This window comes from Accipiter gentilis, chromosome 26, assembly GCF_929443795.1.
Source record: "Accipiter gentilis chromosome 26, bAccGen1.1, whole genome shotgun sequence".
NCBI classification, from domain to species: Eukaryota; Metazoa; Chordata; class Aves; order Accipitriformes; family Accipitridae; genus Astur; species Astur gentilis.
The window spans coordinates 14,141,446-14,159,837 of NC_064905.1; the positions used below are offsets into that span (position 1 = coordinate 14,141,446).

At 41.7% G+C, this 18,392-nt stretch overlaps 2 protein-coding genes across 7 annotated transcripts; one reads left to right on the top strand and one right to left on the bottom strand.

Annotated features, from left to right (window-relative positions):
• Positions 1–48: 48 nt before the first annotated feature.
• Positions 49–6,960, bottom strand: THG1L (tRNA-histidine guanylyltransferase 1 like). Of its 6 annotated transcripts, none has more exons than XM_049829766.1 (6): positions 6,854–6,959; positions 5,630–5,806; positions 5,025–5,194; positions 4,218–4,306; positions 3,492–3,599; positions 54–2,188 (listed from the first exon to the last, which is right to left on the bottom strand). In XM_049829766.1, the coding sequence occupies exons 1-6, from the start codon at positions 6,955–6,957 to the stop codon at positions 2,027–2,029; spliced, it is 810 nt and encodes a 269-aa protein (XP_049685723.1). In that variant the 5' UTR covers positions 6,958–6,959; the 3' UTR covers positions 54–2,026. The 6 variants fall into 6 exon arrangements, with proteins under 6 accessions (XP_049685727.1, XP_049685726.1, XP_049685725.1 ...); XM_049829765.1 differs by having other exon boundaries at positions 56–2,188; positions 6,770–6,960; XM_049829770.1 differs by lacking the exon at positions 6,854–6,959 and having other exon boundaries at positions 49–2,188; positions 5,025–5,099; positions 5,630–5,696.
• Positions 6,961–7,043: 83 nt separating this feature from the next.
• Positions 7,044–15,432, top strand: SOX30 (SRY-box transcription factor 30). Its single transcript, XM_049829103.1, has 5 exons — positions 7,044–7,998; positions 9,245–9,484; positions 10,466–10,645; positions 12,569–13,058; positions 15,063–15,432. The coding sequence occupies exons 1-5, from the start codon at positions 7,044–7,046 to the stop codon at positions 15,430–15,432; spliced, it is 2,235 nt and encodes a 744-aa protein (XP_049685060.1).
• The last annotated feature ends 2,960 nt before the right edge of the window (positions 15,433–18,392 follow it).

The window sequence follows — 18,392 nt, forward strand, 5'->3', positions numbered from 1 at the left end:
TGTAAGGATGAGTTAATTAGAAAATGTGCCAAGGACAAGACCCAATACAAACCCACTTTTTACACACACACACAGTACATACATTCTGCAATACAATCCATTTACCTATTGGGTAGTCGTAATATATATGATAAAAAAAAAATCTACATAATTTTTTTTGGGTCTTTACTCAGACTGCAAAATCTAGAACTCTAGAACAGTTACTTTATACATGATGTCCAAAGTCAGGCACCAGATAGTAACACACAGCATTTCAAAGTCAAGTAAATTACATTTGTGTTACAAGACAAAAAAAACAGACAGACAGATGGGAAGTTCTTAGCGGTAAATGACTGGTGCAATGATTCATTCAGAATCATCATCTCACAATCCCTCATATCCTCTTCCTGAGAATTATACAGCCCATTCTACAAATCAAAAATGATATGCATTCTCTCATTGCGCGTACTTAACTGCTCAGTATTAGCACACAGCAGTAAAGGAGAAGCCCTGTGCTATCATAAACACACAGATACATTGTTTAATCTCAGGAAGAAACTGCAAGTAGTAGTTTAAACAGGTACTGATGTAGTGTTTTTAAAAAACAAAACAAAACACACAACCCCCCCCCCCCCCCACACACACACACCAAAATGCACATTGCCTTAAATGTGTACGTTCTTTCTGCCGGAAGAAAAGGGGAAACAGGCAGTAGGCTGCTATGCAAATTTGTGGGAAACTAACTCAGTACCGACCTTCTTCAGTCACATTTGATCCTTCTTTTCCATTTTTTTAGTCAGTCCCAACTGCTGACTCTGTCTCCCTTAGCAACAGCTCGCCAGATTACTGTTCTAGCACCATGTTTTTGAAACCAGCACGGTTAAAACCAGTAATAATATCCTTATAAATACCTATTATATATATCATTATAGTTGTATTCCTCTGCTGAAAGAGGTTATTTCCCTCAAATTCCAGTTACACAGGGACAAGCCCCTTTACATTAGCAGGAATATTTCTGCTCTGAGAGTTTAACTGTTTTGTCAAAGGGTCTTAACTGATAGTTAAACCAGAACAAAACTGTGCATAGACCACGTAGCACACACTCACCCCTTCCCTCTAACATGTATTGTCCGGACTGCTACATCTGTATCATCCCTAGGAAAATCAGAGAACAGCGATACAAGTTCTTGTTGGCACCCTCTTTGCAGGCACCAGGAACGTTCTCCTGTGTTGTTGCCTTTCACTCTACTGCACAGTAGGAGATAGATGACTTCCCAGGCCACGGAGGATGAGAGCACAATGTCTACCCATGTCCTAAGACAATTCAAGTCTCTACAGTATCTTTATTATTAACTTCACTGTTTGGAACATTCGCCAATTACTAGTAAAAGTCCCAGGAATGAGAAAGGCCAAGTAAGACACAGAGAATTTTTATTATTTTTCTTTTTAATTTTTAAAAAGTATAAAAATCCTGTGCATTTGAAAAAGCTTTTAAAAATCGGTCATAGGGAACTGCTGGGCTACTCCATTTCCTTTCTGTAAGAATCAGAGACATGAGGCAGTTGAACAGTTTGTCACTGATCTGACTAAACACACTAGCCTTAATACTAAATACCAACTGAAGTATTCTGGTCCACCTCAGTTAAAACAAAAATCAAAAGAATTATTTTCTCCTCTGCTTTTAACTGTTCAAACATGAAAGCTTTTTTATAATTTGGCAGTTCAGTAAAATACCTCATGGTTTAAATGCTATAGAAATCCATGAAATTTCTATACATATTTTCTACAATTATGCATGTACAAGGAAGGAGCAGTCTTAGTTTATCATGAGTTCTTAACATTTAAAATATAATATGTTTTTAGGTTTTCCATGTGGGCATATCCTTGCATGTCAGACAACATACCGGTGTCTTTTTCAGTCCTAAAACCAATGTAGTTGTTGAAAAGGGTTACAGGTTAAACTCTGCCAGCCACCATTCATACTCCTCACTTGCCAACGACCCAAGCAGAGCAAAATGTAGACTACCAGTTACAGTCATCAGAGATATCAACTATCCTCAGCCAGAATCTCAGGATACTCCTCCCAGAACTGGTCCCCAATAATGTCACAGTGCAAGGGAACAACTTTAGTCCTAGTCCGGGTCACTTCAACTTCCTTTTCTTCTGCTTCCTTTGGCAGTTTTATTTTCTTTGTCACGACTTCATTAGTCTGAAAATACAGTTGACACATTATCAGACACACAAGACTCCAGAGGGGATTCACAAACAGACAGGAAACAAAGCTACAATAAAAGCAGCTATCAACCCTATAGCATACTACAGAATTCGAACACTGCCTCTTTTGAAAGAGAGTCTATTCTCAAATCAAATACTAATACATGAGCAGTTGAAACTGCATGTCATCATCACATGGCTCGAAGAAATTACCTGCAAATTCACATAGCTCATTGCAAGTATTCTTGAATAAAGTACAATATTTAATTAGGAGATATATAAAGCAAATGGTAAATCTCGCAAATGTCTACAATTACCAAGAAAAAAATACACATAAGGAACAAGTGGAATATATTTCCACGTGGGAGCCTCTATCTGTTCAAATGAAGTAATAGAAATTGTTGGCCAAAATTTAAATAAAAAAAGAAAAGAAAGGATTAGAATTTTTTTACATATAGAATGGAGAACTCTTAACATACACAGATGGGATCCTGATCACACAAAACACACATATGTCTACTTAAGATCTCCTAGTACAGAAGGGCACTAAGGCCATAAACATTTATGATTCTCTGGGGTCTCATCTCATACAAAACACAGGACAGGAATTTCTTCCACTAATTCTGGATCAACAATGTAATCCTAGAAAGATTAATATTTCCAAGTTATCATTAAAAGGAATTCCCTATTAACAGATGCACTCCTTACTATGCTTCTTTACAGAAGCAGAAAAGGACTAAGCATACTACGAGCTGAGCCACACTGAATGGAAATTCATCATTCCTTCACAGCAGAAATACTTGGGATCTACTCCTGTGAAGGGCCTGGCAGAGACCCCAATGATTACCATATCAAACTGACAACAGTCATTAAAACCTAATTTTTGCAGGAAGCAGAATACTTCATCAATTTTCAAAGCCAGTGACATTCAGAAACCAACTGTATGATTCATTAAACAAGGGAGATTTATCTAGCAAATACATCAGCCCTGCAAAATTCTACACATACACTGTCATCTGCTGATACATGTTTTCTCTCAACGGTCATAATTTGTATCTGAGCCAGACTTCAGAGACTAGTTTTTATACTATGCTCATAGATACAGATATCTCAAAAACATCTCCAAAACAATTAGTCATCTTACACATCATTATATGGCAAATATGGTTAGTTCTAAAATATATTTATGCATACACATGCATTTGGGATACACCTGGTGATCTTACAGTGTAGCTTGTCTGCCATAGTGTACCTATTTAAAATATAAGCATGAAGCAAATGGTAATACAGTTTTTTACCTTCTGCCATATTAAGACAGTTCCTTTTCTATACATCAAAGGTTCATTGTTGTAGTTGATGTTGAATTCAGAAAATAAGATTTCATTCTTATCTCCAGCCAAAGTTCCCTGAGAGGAAATGAAAAGAAAAAGTACTCTCACAGAAAACAAACAAACAAACTGAATCTCTAGGGTAGAAGACATGTGAATATTGGAAATAAGGCTGATATTTACACAGGTTTTTCACCTTTAAATTACAAGGTTTAAATATGTCTCCCAACAGAGGAATTATTTCCAACTGCCAAATGAGGATATTAAAAGAGAGGGTTTTTATTACATTTTCAAGACAAATAGAAGAAAGTCAACAGACTCCAGGAGAAAACAGAAATAATCTGAAATCTGCACAATAAGACAAAATACCACAGAAGGGACTGGGAATCAATAGCAGCTGAATCCTGCCATTGTACTTCATGTGTATGGATACTGGCTGTTTATAGGACATTTCTAAGATTTCTGAACTTGCTAATTAAGAAATTAAAATCCTGCTAATATTTGACCAAAAATACCTTATTTGCTAATCATATTAACATCTGTACAATTCAAGAAGTTGTTGGATCGACACCCATAAAATTATTACAGTAAGAAGAGACAAGCCAGCCAGGGCTGCTGGGTAGGCAAGACACAGCTTTGCAAATCTTATGATTTTCTTTGTAGCTGGAAAGAAGCACGACCTCAAGAGACTCTTACCTGGAGTCTATCCTGTGCTTGCACTGGTGTCAAACCACTTCGCTGTACAAGCATCCAAAACACTGTATTATAAAGGTTATTAATATGGCCTACAGAAAAAGAGAAAAGAGAGAGAGAATATTTATCAAAACTGAGTGACTACTCAGAAAAAACAGCTTTATTTCCAGAGTCATATCCAAGAAACAGCCATGAATAAAGGGGAATTAATAGTATCAGTTGCTAGAAAAGATACAATCTTTCTGATCCTTTTTTAAGGTACTTCATATCATAAGAATGACTAGAAGATAGATTTCATTATAATTCTGAAAAGGGAGAGCAGAGGCTGAAGAGTGTTTATGTGTAACATAAAATACCTTCATTTGAGCAACAGGGACTAGGTACTAACAAAATACTAGAAAGTAAATCCAATGGTCTGTTCTAGCATGGAATAGATAGCACTTTTGATTGCTACATGGTGTGAATTTGAACATTCACATCTTTTCACTAAAGATTACCTGGCTAAAGAAACCCGGAACATACAAAACAATAAATTAATTCTATTAATAATTCTAGTATTTCCTATGCTGAACTCACTCCCAAGATGCAATGAATGTAGTTGTAGCCTGAAGACTCAGAATTTCAGCCAGTATTTCTGTATCCATACAAAGACCAAACCAATTCTAATATTGTTTATTTAAAACCACCAACCTACCTGCTGTTCATTCACTGATACCTGTGTATATACAAATACACTGGCAATAAAAGCATTTCTATTCAGAGAGGAAGAGAACTCAGCTGCACAAATCTCTGTCTTCTAGAAACACTTACAATCTGCTTGTCTCCAGCTGAGGTAGTCCTTTAAATTTTGGTTGCTGGGATACAACACAATTCGTCCATCAAATCCTGGTGGGTACATAAGTTGCTGGTCCTTAAAGTAATCCTTCCAATAGAAAACGTAACTTGAGGCAAACTGGGAGACCACATGAGTCATGAACTTACTTGCAAACACAAAGCAAAAGGAAAAAGAAAGGGATACATCAATATGATTATGTATCTGCAATTATCTGAGGTATCAGTAGCGATAATTCTGGTGGACAGCAGCATTTCTTAAATAATGGCCCAACAGATCAGCAATGGCATACAGTCTTTTGAAGAACAGGAAGTACTGAGAATTGAGTAAAGAGTTTGGAAAGGTGACGTTTTGTTAAAAGAATGTTTGTTTCTAACGTTTGTTTTATCAAAACTTGTTTTAAAAGCTCTGCATCACTGGACATATTTTCCTGAAAGATCACAAAGAGTTCATATAAAGAACCTGAACTATTTGTAGTGTACGCACCCAAACACAGCCTTACTCCTAACCTCTGTGTGTAGATAAAGGCAAATCTAAAGAATAATTACAGGTTCAGAGAGAGATGTTAAAAAGCAGCTGTTACCTTGCTCTTCTTTTAAACCATCTACTCTTCTTTTTGAAAACAAAACTATATTCATCACTCTGTCCATAAGCAATAGCAATATCCTCCAATTCTTGCATCACTGTCTGGGCACACTTGGTCATCAGATGAAGAGCACGGTCATCATTTGGTTTTTTGAACTCATGCTGCTCAGAAAACCTTCAAAGTAAAAACGGTTGAATAAGAATCCCTTAAAAAGCTACTAAAAATGCTGACCCATTCATTTTCCTCATATTTGCTTTCCACGAATATTGATTGCCAGTATCCTGTTAATACTGTCAGAGAATTCCCTCCAGTTATGAAAAGCGGTAATAAAAAAAGCTTGTTTTATACATTCTGGATAACCCATTTTCTTTCCCATCAGTATCTCACCCTAACCAGTCCTTCAAAAAGTCTGGTTTCTGTATTTTACCCGGAAAAGAATGACAAATGCTACTTTTTGTAAACTCACTTTCTCCTAGGGTGCCTTTTATATGCAGTGCAACAAGGGATTATCCCTTAGGGCAACATTATCAATAAAGTTGTCAGAACTTGAGAGTTTTACCAGAATCCCACGTGACTAAACCAGACATCAAGCCGCCAGTGAGAATATGTGTCATTGACCACTCGAAAGAACTGTGCTCTAGTTATCCCAAAGAAAGGCGACTGCCACACAGACACTGACTCCAAACACCAATACCTATCCCTGTAAACCAGTTGCTGTCCCTCCCCCAGCACACCCAAGGCACTGGTATACCATTTCCCCGCCACCTTGCCGAAGGCACGGTTCTGAAGCTGCCCGTGGCCACCGAAGACAAAACGACAGCAATAATTCCGTACCCTGGAGAGGCCCAGCGAAGAGTTCACGGGCATTAGGGGAGAAAGGAGGGTTTGCAACCCCCGCACCTTTAGAATTCACACAGGTCGGGCAGGGAACAGCCAAGGCCAACCGCACGGCACCAGTCAGGATCCCTCTCCTCGGCACAGCACTCAGAGCCCGCACCCCCAGCGCCTTTAGGCCGAGGAAACTCCCGCCCGCGCCCCACCGTACCCCAGCCCCCGTCCTCCCGCTCGCTGAGGCGTCGCCATAGCGACCACACCGCTAGAAGCGCCCCGGCCATTGGCTGCCCGCCGGGCCTTCACCTGTGGAAGTTGCGGCCGTCCAGCCGGACCACTATCCAGCAGTTGGGCAGACAGGTGTCGTCCGCCTCGAAGTCCCGCACGTACTCGAACTTGCTTTTCGCCATGGAGAGGCGGCGGCCCCGCAGACAGCTCGCCCACCGCCCCCTCCCCGGAGAGATGGCCGACACCGCCCGCCGGCACACCAGCATGGCCGGAGCGGAAACGGAAGCGGCGGCCGCCCGCCCTCCGACTGTAGGGCGCCGAGCCCTTCTGGGCGTCCCAGGCGGACCTCTCGATGGTTTCGGCGGACCTCCGCCGGCGGTCTCCATGGCGACCGCATGGCGTGGCGGGGGAGGGAGGCGGGATCGTGCGCGCGCGCCCTTTGGGGCCGGGGGGGCGGCGGCGGCGGCGGCGGCGCGCGGGGCCGGCGAGCGTTGGCCCAACGACCGGGGGCGGCTTAAACGGCCTCGGCGGGATGGAGCGGGGGGCCAGGGCGCGCCCGCCTCGCTCCGGGGCTCCCCGGGAGCCGCCGCCGGGCCCCCGGCGCCCCCCGGCGCCCTCCACGCCGGAGGAGGCCAAGGTCCCCCTCAGGGTGCTGCGCGTCAAAGTCGAGAAGCCCGATCCGGGGGAGGGAGATGCGCCGGGCCGCCTCGGGGACAGCAGAGAGTCGGCAGGGGAGTTCGGGGGCTCCCCGGGCCCGGGGCAGGGGGAAGAGGAGGCCCGCGGCAACGTCAATAGAGAAGGGGGCCGCGATGGGGGCAGCGGAGAAGTCCAGAAGGAGGAGAAGGTGCTGGAGGAGAGGGGGAGCGGGAAGGAGCCCTGGCGAGGATGTGTCGTCAAGGTGGAGCCAACCGACGTGGCCTTCGAGGCCTGCAGGGTGAAGATGGAAAAGGACGAGGCCTGCGGGTTGAAGATGGAAAAGGACGGGGCCTGCGGGGTGAAGATGGAAAAGGACGGGGCCCCTGGGAGCTGCTGGCGCAGGCCTGCTCCCAGCGGAGCCAAGGAGCGCAAGGTGGAGATGCGAGAGGGGTTTGGGATCCCCCCCGAAGGCCTGAAGATCCCGCTGGTGTTTCAGCCCTTACCTCCCGGGACCCGCATACAGATCCAAGGCCCTCTGCCGCCGTCAGAGCTAATCCATGTGACCCAAGTGCCGGTGAAACAAGTGCCACTTAAAATGCAGTCTTTACTGGAGCCCTCAGTAAAGATTGAGACTAAAAACGTTCCCCTCACAGTACTGCCCTCTGATTCAGGTATTACGTGAAGAGAGCTAGCAAGGGTCCAGTAAGTGGCCCGCAGTTGATAGGTTACCAGATAGGAGACTGCCAGTCGGAAGGTCGTGCTAGAGAACCATCCCTTTGGGTAGACAGGAGCTTGTGCAACTCTCTTCTTCAGCGTAAGACATAAGCACACGGGAGCACAGAGTTCTCCAGTCGTTTGTTAATGTCAACACAGTCTTGTCCGCTTGCTCCCTGACTACATTAAACCCCTTACAGCAGTGTTCAGAATTGCACTGGGTGGTGGTTGCAAGTTTAAGGTCAGGGATCTCCTTGATTTTTGAAGCTATGAAGCATTCATACACCCTGCAAAGAAAATTTGGACATGTTAAATGAGGAACATTTTGAAACATGCAGCTTAGTAGCCTACTTTTTTTGAAAGATATTTAGGCTTTCAAAATTAATGAATTAGTTAAGTAAGGTCTTAAAAACCAGAAGACTTTTGCCTTTCATTGATAACGTGAAAGAGTTCATTTCTAGGCCTTTTTCAGAGAGGAAATTGCTTGCTCAGGGATCAGGTGTGAGGGGTCTGGGGATTCATCTCAATTTAAATGCGGTCTGTGTTTACAAAGAGCCAAAGCTGAGTGTCATGTAACAAGTCATTTGGTAACACAGGTTCCTCCAGCAAAATCAGTGTCCAAATCTGGGAAAAGAGTGAGAGAGGGGAAAAAGATTAAAAACAAACAAACCAGAAACCCAGAACAGCAACAACCTCAGCTGAGAAGTCAGGGACTGCACAGGTGTGGGACTAAACTGCCATATCATCATTAGATCTGGTCCCTGCATTGTTAGGGCTTTGCATACATATCTCTGGTGGTGACGACAAATTTGCAGTGATATGGTCTATGCTATACAATGTTTAGTTTATAAATGAATAAGTTTATAGATTCATAAGAAAACAATCTAGCCAGATGAAATCCAAATCAGTGCGTTAGCAGTCCCATATGTTTCTTTTTTTTTTTTTTTTTTTTTTTTTTTTTAATAATATGTAACAAAAGCCAGGTAAATGATTGGTTAGGCAGTGGTTCAGTGAAGGTTAGTGGAGGATACTCCCTTAGCCTTCTAGGAACCACTCTCCAAATGTGCATCGAGTTTCATGTGTTCCAAAGCTCTAGTGATTCTTTTGACTGTTGCCAAATATCCTCTTGATGTACTACTAAATGTAACCTGTATTGCATCTATTGCCTGGAAGATGATCATCTTTCCTCATTTTGTTGCATAGGTATGCCAGATACTCCATTTAGCAAGGACAAAAGTGGCCATGTAAAGCGTCCAATGAACGCATTTATGGTGTGGGCTAGGATTCATCGGCCTGCCCTAGCAAAAGCTAACCCCGCTGCCAATAATGCAGAAATCAGTGTTCAGCTTGGATTGGAGTGGAGCAAACTGACTGAAGAGCAGAAGCAGCCCTATTATGATGAAGCTCTGAAAATAAAACAAAGGCACAGAGAGGAATTTCCTGGTAAACATGTATCTATTTACCTGAATGCTTTAGAAGTGGAAGATTTTTTTCGAAAAATGGATCTCTTCCGTTAGAGCAAGTAACAGTTAGAAAAAAATTACAGATATTTCAAGCATGCAGTCCTTCTGTCAGCTTTCTAGTGCCTGAAAGCATATTAATTTTTTAAAGCATCCAAAATGATGTTTTATCCTTCATAGCCTCTGATATTTCTTATGGTCTTAGACCACCACAGCTACAGCAGCTCTTCTGAATGCTTTAGTAGTCTAATGGCCAGAGAGTGAGTTTATTGTGAACAGGGCCTGCTGCGTCATTTTACATGCTCCAGAAACAGCTGCCCAGGTGGCCTATGGTGACACATGCATCCGTTCCTTAAAAGCAGGAAAGGGAAATGCCACAGGAAGCACAAACGGCATTGTATTCTGTGGGATTCTTCAACGTGTAAACCTGGGATTCCCAAATAACGGTGTGGAAGATGTGTTTGGTTAATGTTGTAAGTCAAAGGCAAACGTACTCCTCCAAAATCTATACAGGATTCCTAGTGGGTCATATTTGCCGTTGCCTTTTGTAACCTGCAGGTATATGTGAGACTTAAAGGATTAAGGAAACAATCAGGAAAGATCCACATTTTGAATAGTCATGGTTTTCTTCCGTGCTGAATGCCCATGGTACAGTGTCATGTAACATGCTTTCCTCAACTGTGCCACCTCACTCCCCACTGTTCTGTATTTCTTTGTGTCATAAAGAGTTACTATCTAGTAACATAAAAACAATGCCCAAATGTGTCCATTTTATTTCCACCTCTGACAAAATACCCCATTTGCTAGCTCACTGAAACGAATGGAGTATTGCCATTGACTATAGGAGCAGGTTTTGGATTAATTTTTTTTTTAGACACTTCAGAATTACAGATATCAAAGCTTTACTTAAAGAATGAGACCATTCCAGGAATCAGCTATCTACATATTTTTTCATCTCTGACAGGTTGGGTTTATCAACCACGACCAGGCAAACGGAAGCGTTTTCCACTGCCTGTCTCTGCTGTATTTTCCGGCACTACTCAGAGTATCATCACTACAAATCCAGCTGGCATTTGTCCCTTCCAGTCACCTGCTTACTCTGTTGTCATCCCCAATGTTAAGAACAATATTGGACATCCAGTCTGTGAGTTTTCACTAGTGAATTATTTTAAAAATTCCAAATTTACCTATTGTAGTAAAAGTTATACATATGGTAGTATAGCTATAGTTAAAATAATTTCTCAGTCTTTCTTGACAACACTCTTTCTACCAGTCTTCCTCTGCACTGCACATCTGCTTTCTAGTCTCTACCTACTGTTTCCTCAGCCTCTTAAATTCATCTGGCTTCATTGCCCACAGATCCCTGCTATTGTCTTTGTAGCTCCTGGTTACCTCCTGCTACCTTTTGGTCTTTTTGGATCTCTTATTACGTGACACTTGCTTCCTGTTAGGCTGCAGCTGTTTCTTTTTCTTGTTCTGTCTCCACCTCACATATCTTCCCTCACCAGCTCTAACTGCACTAGTGCTCAGCCCTGCCCTACTAGGCCTGAAAAATCTTGTTAGCTTAGTCCATGGCACCTCCACCCTGATGTTAAGTGTTCCTTGGTAGTGAGGGCACCATTACTCTAGAGCAAATGCTCAGCAGCTTAAACTGCTTACATGAGACAGCAGACAGAATTGTCAACAAGGTCATAAAAAAGGAAGTTAGTAGGGTGTTAGTAATGTGTGTGCTGCAGTATTAAAGCTGAAAAAGAAATTTTTTCATTTGCACATTTTCCATGAACCTAGGTATCTATGCACACCTGGAATAGTGATATATGTAGTTGTTATGGACTTGCACATGCCCAGTTTAAGCACACATAGCTCAGCTTTTATACAAATAAAAATATAGTTACAGGAGGAATGCATTAAAAAAGTTACACCTAACCTGGAAGGACCCTCCTTTTTGTAAGTCAATATTGGCAGTGAAATAGGGTGTAGTATGACAGCCCGCAGTCAGGTATAATAGCTGACCTGCATATTTTGTAGTGAAAGAGCTCTGGCTCTGTCAGTGCATGGACAGTGGATTTCAACAACAAATACCTTAGATCCAGGCAATGTAATTTTTCTCTTTAAGCATATGACAAGGGCTGCTCTCTTTATTATGAGACAAGAAAATGAAATGCCTGTTTATTCTGTGTGATAATATTCAGAGATGTAAAAGAGAACACTCAGCTTTGTTCTGGTGAAGTTCTGAGTTAGTGATGTGATCCTTTCTCAAATCCTTCTGTAAATTGGACTGAATAAAGTATTATTTGTTTTCTTGCCCTAGTATATCTTATAATGTTATGTTGTCATGAGATGTTACTGTATTTCATTCCAGAGTTTACTATCCTATTGCCATTGAAATGATTCTTAAATACAAACTGTAAAAATCTAGACACATTTAAGTCCTGTCAACTCAGAATTTAGACCCTTAGACTAGGTAGTGGGGTTTGAAAATACTCACGCAATGTATTTTGAAACCTTTCTGTTTAAAGGCAGCCCTGTTGACATGTGATTTGGAAGTGCACATTCAAGTGTATGTTCTGCAAAATGTTTCACAGTGAAATTGGCTAGCAGGTACATTCATTGGCGAAACAAATAAGAAAACATAGCAGAGAGTAGGGTGTTTTAACTGTCACTTCTGCTCCTCACTGCTGCTTTGGCACCATAAAAATTTGTTAGGAATTTGGCTCGCTCCAACTCAGCTAGTAGACTTGGGAGGTCTGCTGAGCTTCAGGCACTAAGGGTATGCCCCTGTGGCCATATCAGGACAAGACACAGCCCTCACAGCCTCAACACTCACTAGCCAATTCTTTCTTTCATCCTTGTGTTTCTGTAGAAGGAAGCTTGAATGTGTGGGCTCCAAACCCACCTGTCAGAACACACGTAGGCCAAGTTGTGTATGACTGTGAGTTGCAGGGAAGTAATGCTAGGAAGTGTTTTGGGGTCACGGTTCTGGCTCTGGCTGTGGTTTGCTATGCTGCTGTTCAAGCAGTCTCTTCCTCGCTTCGTTTCTGATAAATAACTGTTCTGTTTCCTAAAGGTGAGACTCCTGCCATCCATCTGCCGGTTGCTTCCATTCAACAAGCTGGTCCAATTGCTCTTTTCCAGACTACTAGCGCAAGCACCGCATCAGTGGCTGTTCCAGCTCCAACCCTGCCCCTGTACCCTGTAATTTCACCGCAGCACTTTGCTGAACCTGCCCAGACAGAAGTTCTTGATGTATCATCTGGGCTCAGTTGCTCTCTGAAGAGACCTACACCACTTTTCATTGAGAGCTTCAGCAGAAACCCAAGTAACATAACCACCACTAATGGCAGATTTACTGTCTCTAATAGTGAGCTCCCAAAGGAATACCCGGGGGTTTCTATTTTTCCTAGAGGTGTACCTCTTCCTCAAGCTACACCTTTTCTTCACTCACATCTCTGTGAGTCTATTCCCATTGGTCAGCCAGCCAGCCTGTTTGGAGTACCTCCGCGGTTTTCATTTCACCACCCTTACTTTGTACCTGGACCTCACTATTTCCCCTCAAGGTAATGAAACCCTTCATTTCAATACCAGTAAGAACAAATGCTAAAAGGCAGAGGGTCTTTGACTTACAAAAAGAAGATGGAGCATTCAGAAGGAAAGGTGCTTTTACCTTCCTATAGCTCCTCTGTGTTGGGACCTGCTGGTCTGAGACTGCTCGTAATATACACCCAGTTATTGAAGTACTATTGCAGTAATTGGCATTCCCAAGCCCAGAGTAATTAGAAGTATCTTCTCTCCACTTTATGCATCTAAGTGCAGGTGATTTCTCCAGAAAAGCATTAAGTAGAGACAGTGTAAATATATTTTGAAAATGATTGGATAAAATTAAAGTAGATGTGTGAGATGTGTTCTGGGTACTATGATTGTAGCTGTCATAAATACCAATATTTCTGAAATCCAGCCTGGTGGGAAATGTCTTCAGCATTCTTAAGTAGTAATTCCTAGTTTTTCCTTTGCAGTCTTTGGGAAGTCAATGGGAGATCATCTAATCAAAGAATTTGCAAGCTCACACGTGTAATATCCTGTGGGTATTTCCTAAGCTAGGCATGCACGGAAAGCATCAGTGCCCTCCCAGCAGCAGGTGTGCTGCTCAAATACAAGAAGTCTGATAGCTTATTGATGCTTGTTCTTTGTAAGAAGGCATCATTTTTCTTTCGTGACTGTGCAATATCAAACATAACAAATTATTATGACTGTTAGACTTAAATTCTGCCTGTTTATACGCTGCTCATTCCCACTAATAGCAACAATCAATATGCTCCTATGGCAATAAGACTACCTGGTCATAAAGTAGGGCTGATGATGACCCATCAAACTCAAAAGAACTTTATGAGCTGGTAAGTGCAGGATGACACATTTCTATTTTTGAGGTCCTTTAAAGAAACACAGGACATATATTCCCAAAGTTACTAAAGATGAACTTTGCTTAGCCCTTGGTCTCTGAAGTTAGGCAGTTTTGTGCGGCCTCTGAGGGACAGGAGTGTTCTTGTACCGTAAAAGACTGTTCCGAGTTCACACATGAATGGAATGCTGAAGGCTGCTAGCTTTTCTAATGGCAGGATCTTTCTAATACAATGATTTATAATTTCATATTCCTATAAACTCATTTCTGCATACAAGAATCATTATTTCTGAGTAGCACTGACAGTGCAAATGCATGCATGTAGATTTATGCACTAAAAATTTAAATGTTAGATTGGAAAGACGAATAGTCTCCATGAAACCTCAATAGACATTGTATCAATGTCTTTATAATGTCTGCACTGTAGAGCTCCTTTACTTCTTCGCATACTTTGTTTTCTTAACAATGTAGTGAATTTCTGTAACACTGTGTAAATTACAATAAGTGTGTCATTCCACATCAAAAAAATTCAAACTTCTGACACCAGAGAAATAGTTACATTTGACATACATAGTAACTTCCTGCAATCTACTATGGGGTTGCTTTTTAAAAATGTTTCACCATGAATTCTTTAAATAGTAACATTGTCAACCACATATTGACCAGAAGGATTCTCTGTCAGTCCTCCTGTTTAATAATGGTGTAACAGATGCAAGAGTGCACTCAAAGAATAAATAAGAGCGTTTTACCCCACCTTTGTCACAAATTTTGGCATACAGGAGTAACTAACACAAACTGAATTTTGATGCTTTGTTGTACTATTCTAAGTATGTCGGTTAACATACTGTAGGATTATCAGATGCTGGTTTATCCATGATATTATTTCACTGATAAATACAATAGGCTTTGTGTTTGTTTTCAAAGCAATGTCATGCATGTATCTAGCATGAAGAGGTGCAAGGCACAGATATGGAATCTGTGCACAGCTTTTGTTATGGCCCCAGTGTTTAAATTAGGCATGGTTTTAAAGTATGCCTGCTTTGAATATTTCAACAGGATAAGCTGACTAGCATAGAACATCAGTGTCATTCTGTTTTTCTTAGCTGAATGGAAGTCCAGGCAATCTGCATTTCTGAAAGCCAACTGTCAATCTCTTTCATTGCAGCACATGCCCATTCAGCCGACCTCCATTTGGCTGTGGGAATGTCTCCAGCTCAGTGCCTGAATGCCTTGGCTTTTATGAAGACAGGCACCAAAACCAGGAGGTGATGTTTCCAGCTCTGGATGGAGACTACCCTTTCAAGGAATACCCAAGAGAAAGTACAAGTGAGGACCACCGCAGCTGTGAGAGCCTTGAAGTAGTGTCCTGTCACAGCAGCTGCAACGAGGATCCGTATTTAAGCCCCCTACCACAGCTCGATGTTGCAGCATTGGAGGAGGTTTTATCAGCTGCCTCGTCTACTCCCTCCAGCATCCACCTAATCAATGTAACTGACAGTGACGAGGAAGAAGTAAAGTTGTTGCAAGAATTGTAATTTTTAAACCAAATTATAATCCAGAGAAATATTATAAGTGGGGAATAAATGTTTTCCTCCACACTGTCTTTTCAGTCAGTGTGTTCAATGGAAACCCATGTAGCTTGAGTGAGCTGTACAGGTCATTTTGAAGAGTCTGATCATCTGTTTGTATTTTGAGAGATCACACACAGATCTGGGGAGGTCAAAAGCCTTTGGAGTTTCACCTGCTTCATCAGGGCATTGTTTGGGCTCTGGCTCAGGGAAGCACTTACACAGGGATTCAGCTCTAAGCATGTGATAATGTGCTTTCCTGAGGAGAGGTGTGTTTAAGCACACCCTTTTAAGGCCAAAATAGGCATTTTGATGGTTTTTGCCATAATTTTGTAGGTATTACTTTAGGATTTTAGCAAGTGAAATAATTCTGGTTTATAACCGTAATGTAATTCTTGCTGCAGAAAAACACTATAAGCCCTGGAGAGTGAAGTCAAGAATGATTCTGCAATGCTTTATATTTTTCCTTTGATGAGACAGTTTTAAGTTTTATTTGGTTAACTGTGGTATTTGTGGTATATAACACACTGAAAAACTGCTTCAGTTTCAGTAACACCTTGGTCTGCAACCAGTTCCATTAGTAAAAATGGGATTGTCCAGAAGGGATGGTGAGGCATGGTAGCACCCAGAAAGAGGAAAATGTATGGGATCTGGCCCTGTAACTTACACTAGTGGGCTGTGACTTGATCCCTGAGTGTAGTTAGTATTGTAAGGTATTCTCCAGAGAATACCAAATTCTCTGAAGAATACCAAAGGCTTTTAACAGAGAGAGCATCTGTGCTGAACTCAGAGAGTAATGAAATTCAAAATTTTTTGGCCAAAATTTGTAATTTATGTTACTAGATTTATTTTTTTTTCCTCCCCTGTTTTGTGGAATAGAGGGTCATTTTCTTCTGGGAATCCTGTTATTTTGTTGTTGTTGTATTTGAATAAACTCACCTGAACAATGTATCCCTAGTGCTTCATTTTAAGCCATGGACATTGAACTGAGTGGGGACAGGTAAATCATAATTCATGCAACTCACAAACTTACTCTGCAGCTAAGTTGCACACACCTGGAATGATGAGCTGAAGTCACTTTTTCAGACAATTTGGGCTACTAATACTAGTGTGTATATGTGTGTGTATATTTATATTTATAATAATGTAAATCCAGCTACCACAGAAATATGGAAAAAGCTGAAAGCCATGGATGGAGAAGTCCATCCATGCTGAGCTGCCAGAGGATGCTAAGGAATGATTCAGCTAGGTTGACCACCTCTTATAGGACATCCTGTATTTTATGGGTTATCACACTGATCTGTGGGACTCTGAGTGTCCTGTTGAACCTGAGGCTTAGGCATCCTATATCCATTAAGACTGCTTCATTGATAAAGACAAGTAGAAATTAAATTTCCACATGCCTCAAAAGACAGTCCTAAGTCAGTGTAGAGTAGATATCCTCTGGGTTCTTTGCATTTTAAATTTTTGGTCTCATATCAACATATTTATGCTTTTTCTGCTTCTGTGGGCTCATAACTCCATTTTCCAAGCCCAAGATCAAAACCTCTTGTTTGAGAACTACTGCATTTTGTAGTTAAATAACATGAAAGCATGAGTAAATCCTGTCTACCCTACGCATTGCCACTGTGTTGTAAACAGCACCCTGCTCCCACTGCATCTGCAGTGCAGATGAATCATTAAGAGGAAAGTCTTATAAATAGTAGAAAATGCCTGTTCATTTCTAAATTGTCTTCTCAGTGAAAGCTGATCTGGCCTGCAGGAATGTATGTGGGCAAATGTACTAATTCCTACACAAGTATGTTTCGGGGTATAAAACAGCTGTTTGTGGGATTATTCTCTAGATCTAACTTTCCTCTTCTCCCATTTTTCTTTTTATACACTATGGAGTAGGGTATAAGATGTATTTCTATGCACCAGAGTCCAGAATTGTTGCTTGCCATGGATAATACAAATTTACTTCCTCTTATATGGGGGTGTCCAGCACTGTTTTAAGGCAGGTGCCTCAGAGCCGCTCAGTTTTACCCTGTGCTGCTTGTGAACTCGGTGCTGATAGGTCAGAGGGAGCTTCAGTGGTTTGAGGGATTCAGCATTTGCTGCACAGCATCCATCTGCTAGTGGGACCTTTGCTGTTCATGTAGGAAAACACAGTATTACGTATACGCTCAGTAGATATCTGTTCTGTTTAATACCACTAAGGCTGGAAAAGAAAAAAGACAGGTTTAACACATTCTGGCTATATTAATGGGAGACAAAATGTAGGGCGGATCCCTCCTTCCCTTCCAGCTGGAGCTGAAGTCTTGAATCGGTTGTACAGGATCTGTGTCTGCAGATTTATGGCATTGGACCCAGCCCTCAGCTGAACAATCTTGAAGACTATTGTGTCTTGTATACAACAGAATTGAAAATTACATGAACAACCCATCCAAACCTGGCTTCCTCTGAATCATTCCTTCACATGCTCTGGCAGCCCCACATGGGGGAATTCTCTTGTGATAGAAGAGGTTTTTAGCTCCCATTTCTAGGTAATTTTCAGCCCACCTTCAAACTTATTTCCTAAATACAGATTTCTGAAGTGCCAAGTATCTGTGCTGTTATTTCTCCTCTTGCAATGTGTGAAGAAGGTCATAGGCAGGGCCAGTCCCTTGGCAAGTGTGTGCCCTTCTGCAAGCCTGCTTCATGGCTGGGCGGAGGGTGCTTGGGACATGAGAGAGACGTATTCTACTCTCTTATAAGATAATTATTTTCTTCTTTCTCTGCTGTTTACCTTAATCTAAACTAAAAATCACCTTGCATGCTTCTCAGCTTGAAAAACAAATCAGATGCAGATTTTCCAAAGTTAAGTTTGTTTTTCTCCTGCTGCTGTAAAAGTCTAAATACATTCAGTAGTGCTTCCCGGTGGATCGCTGCCTGTGGCTATCCATTTG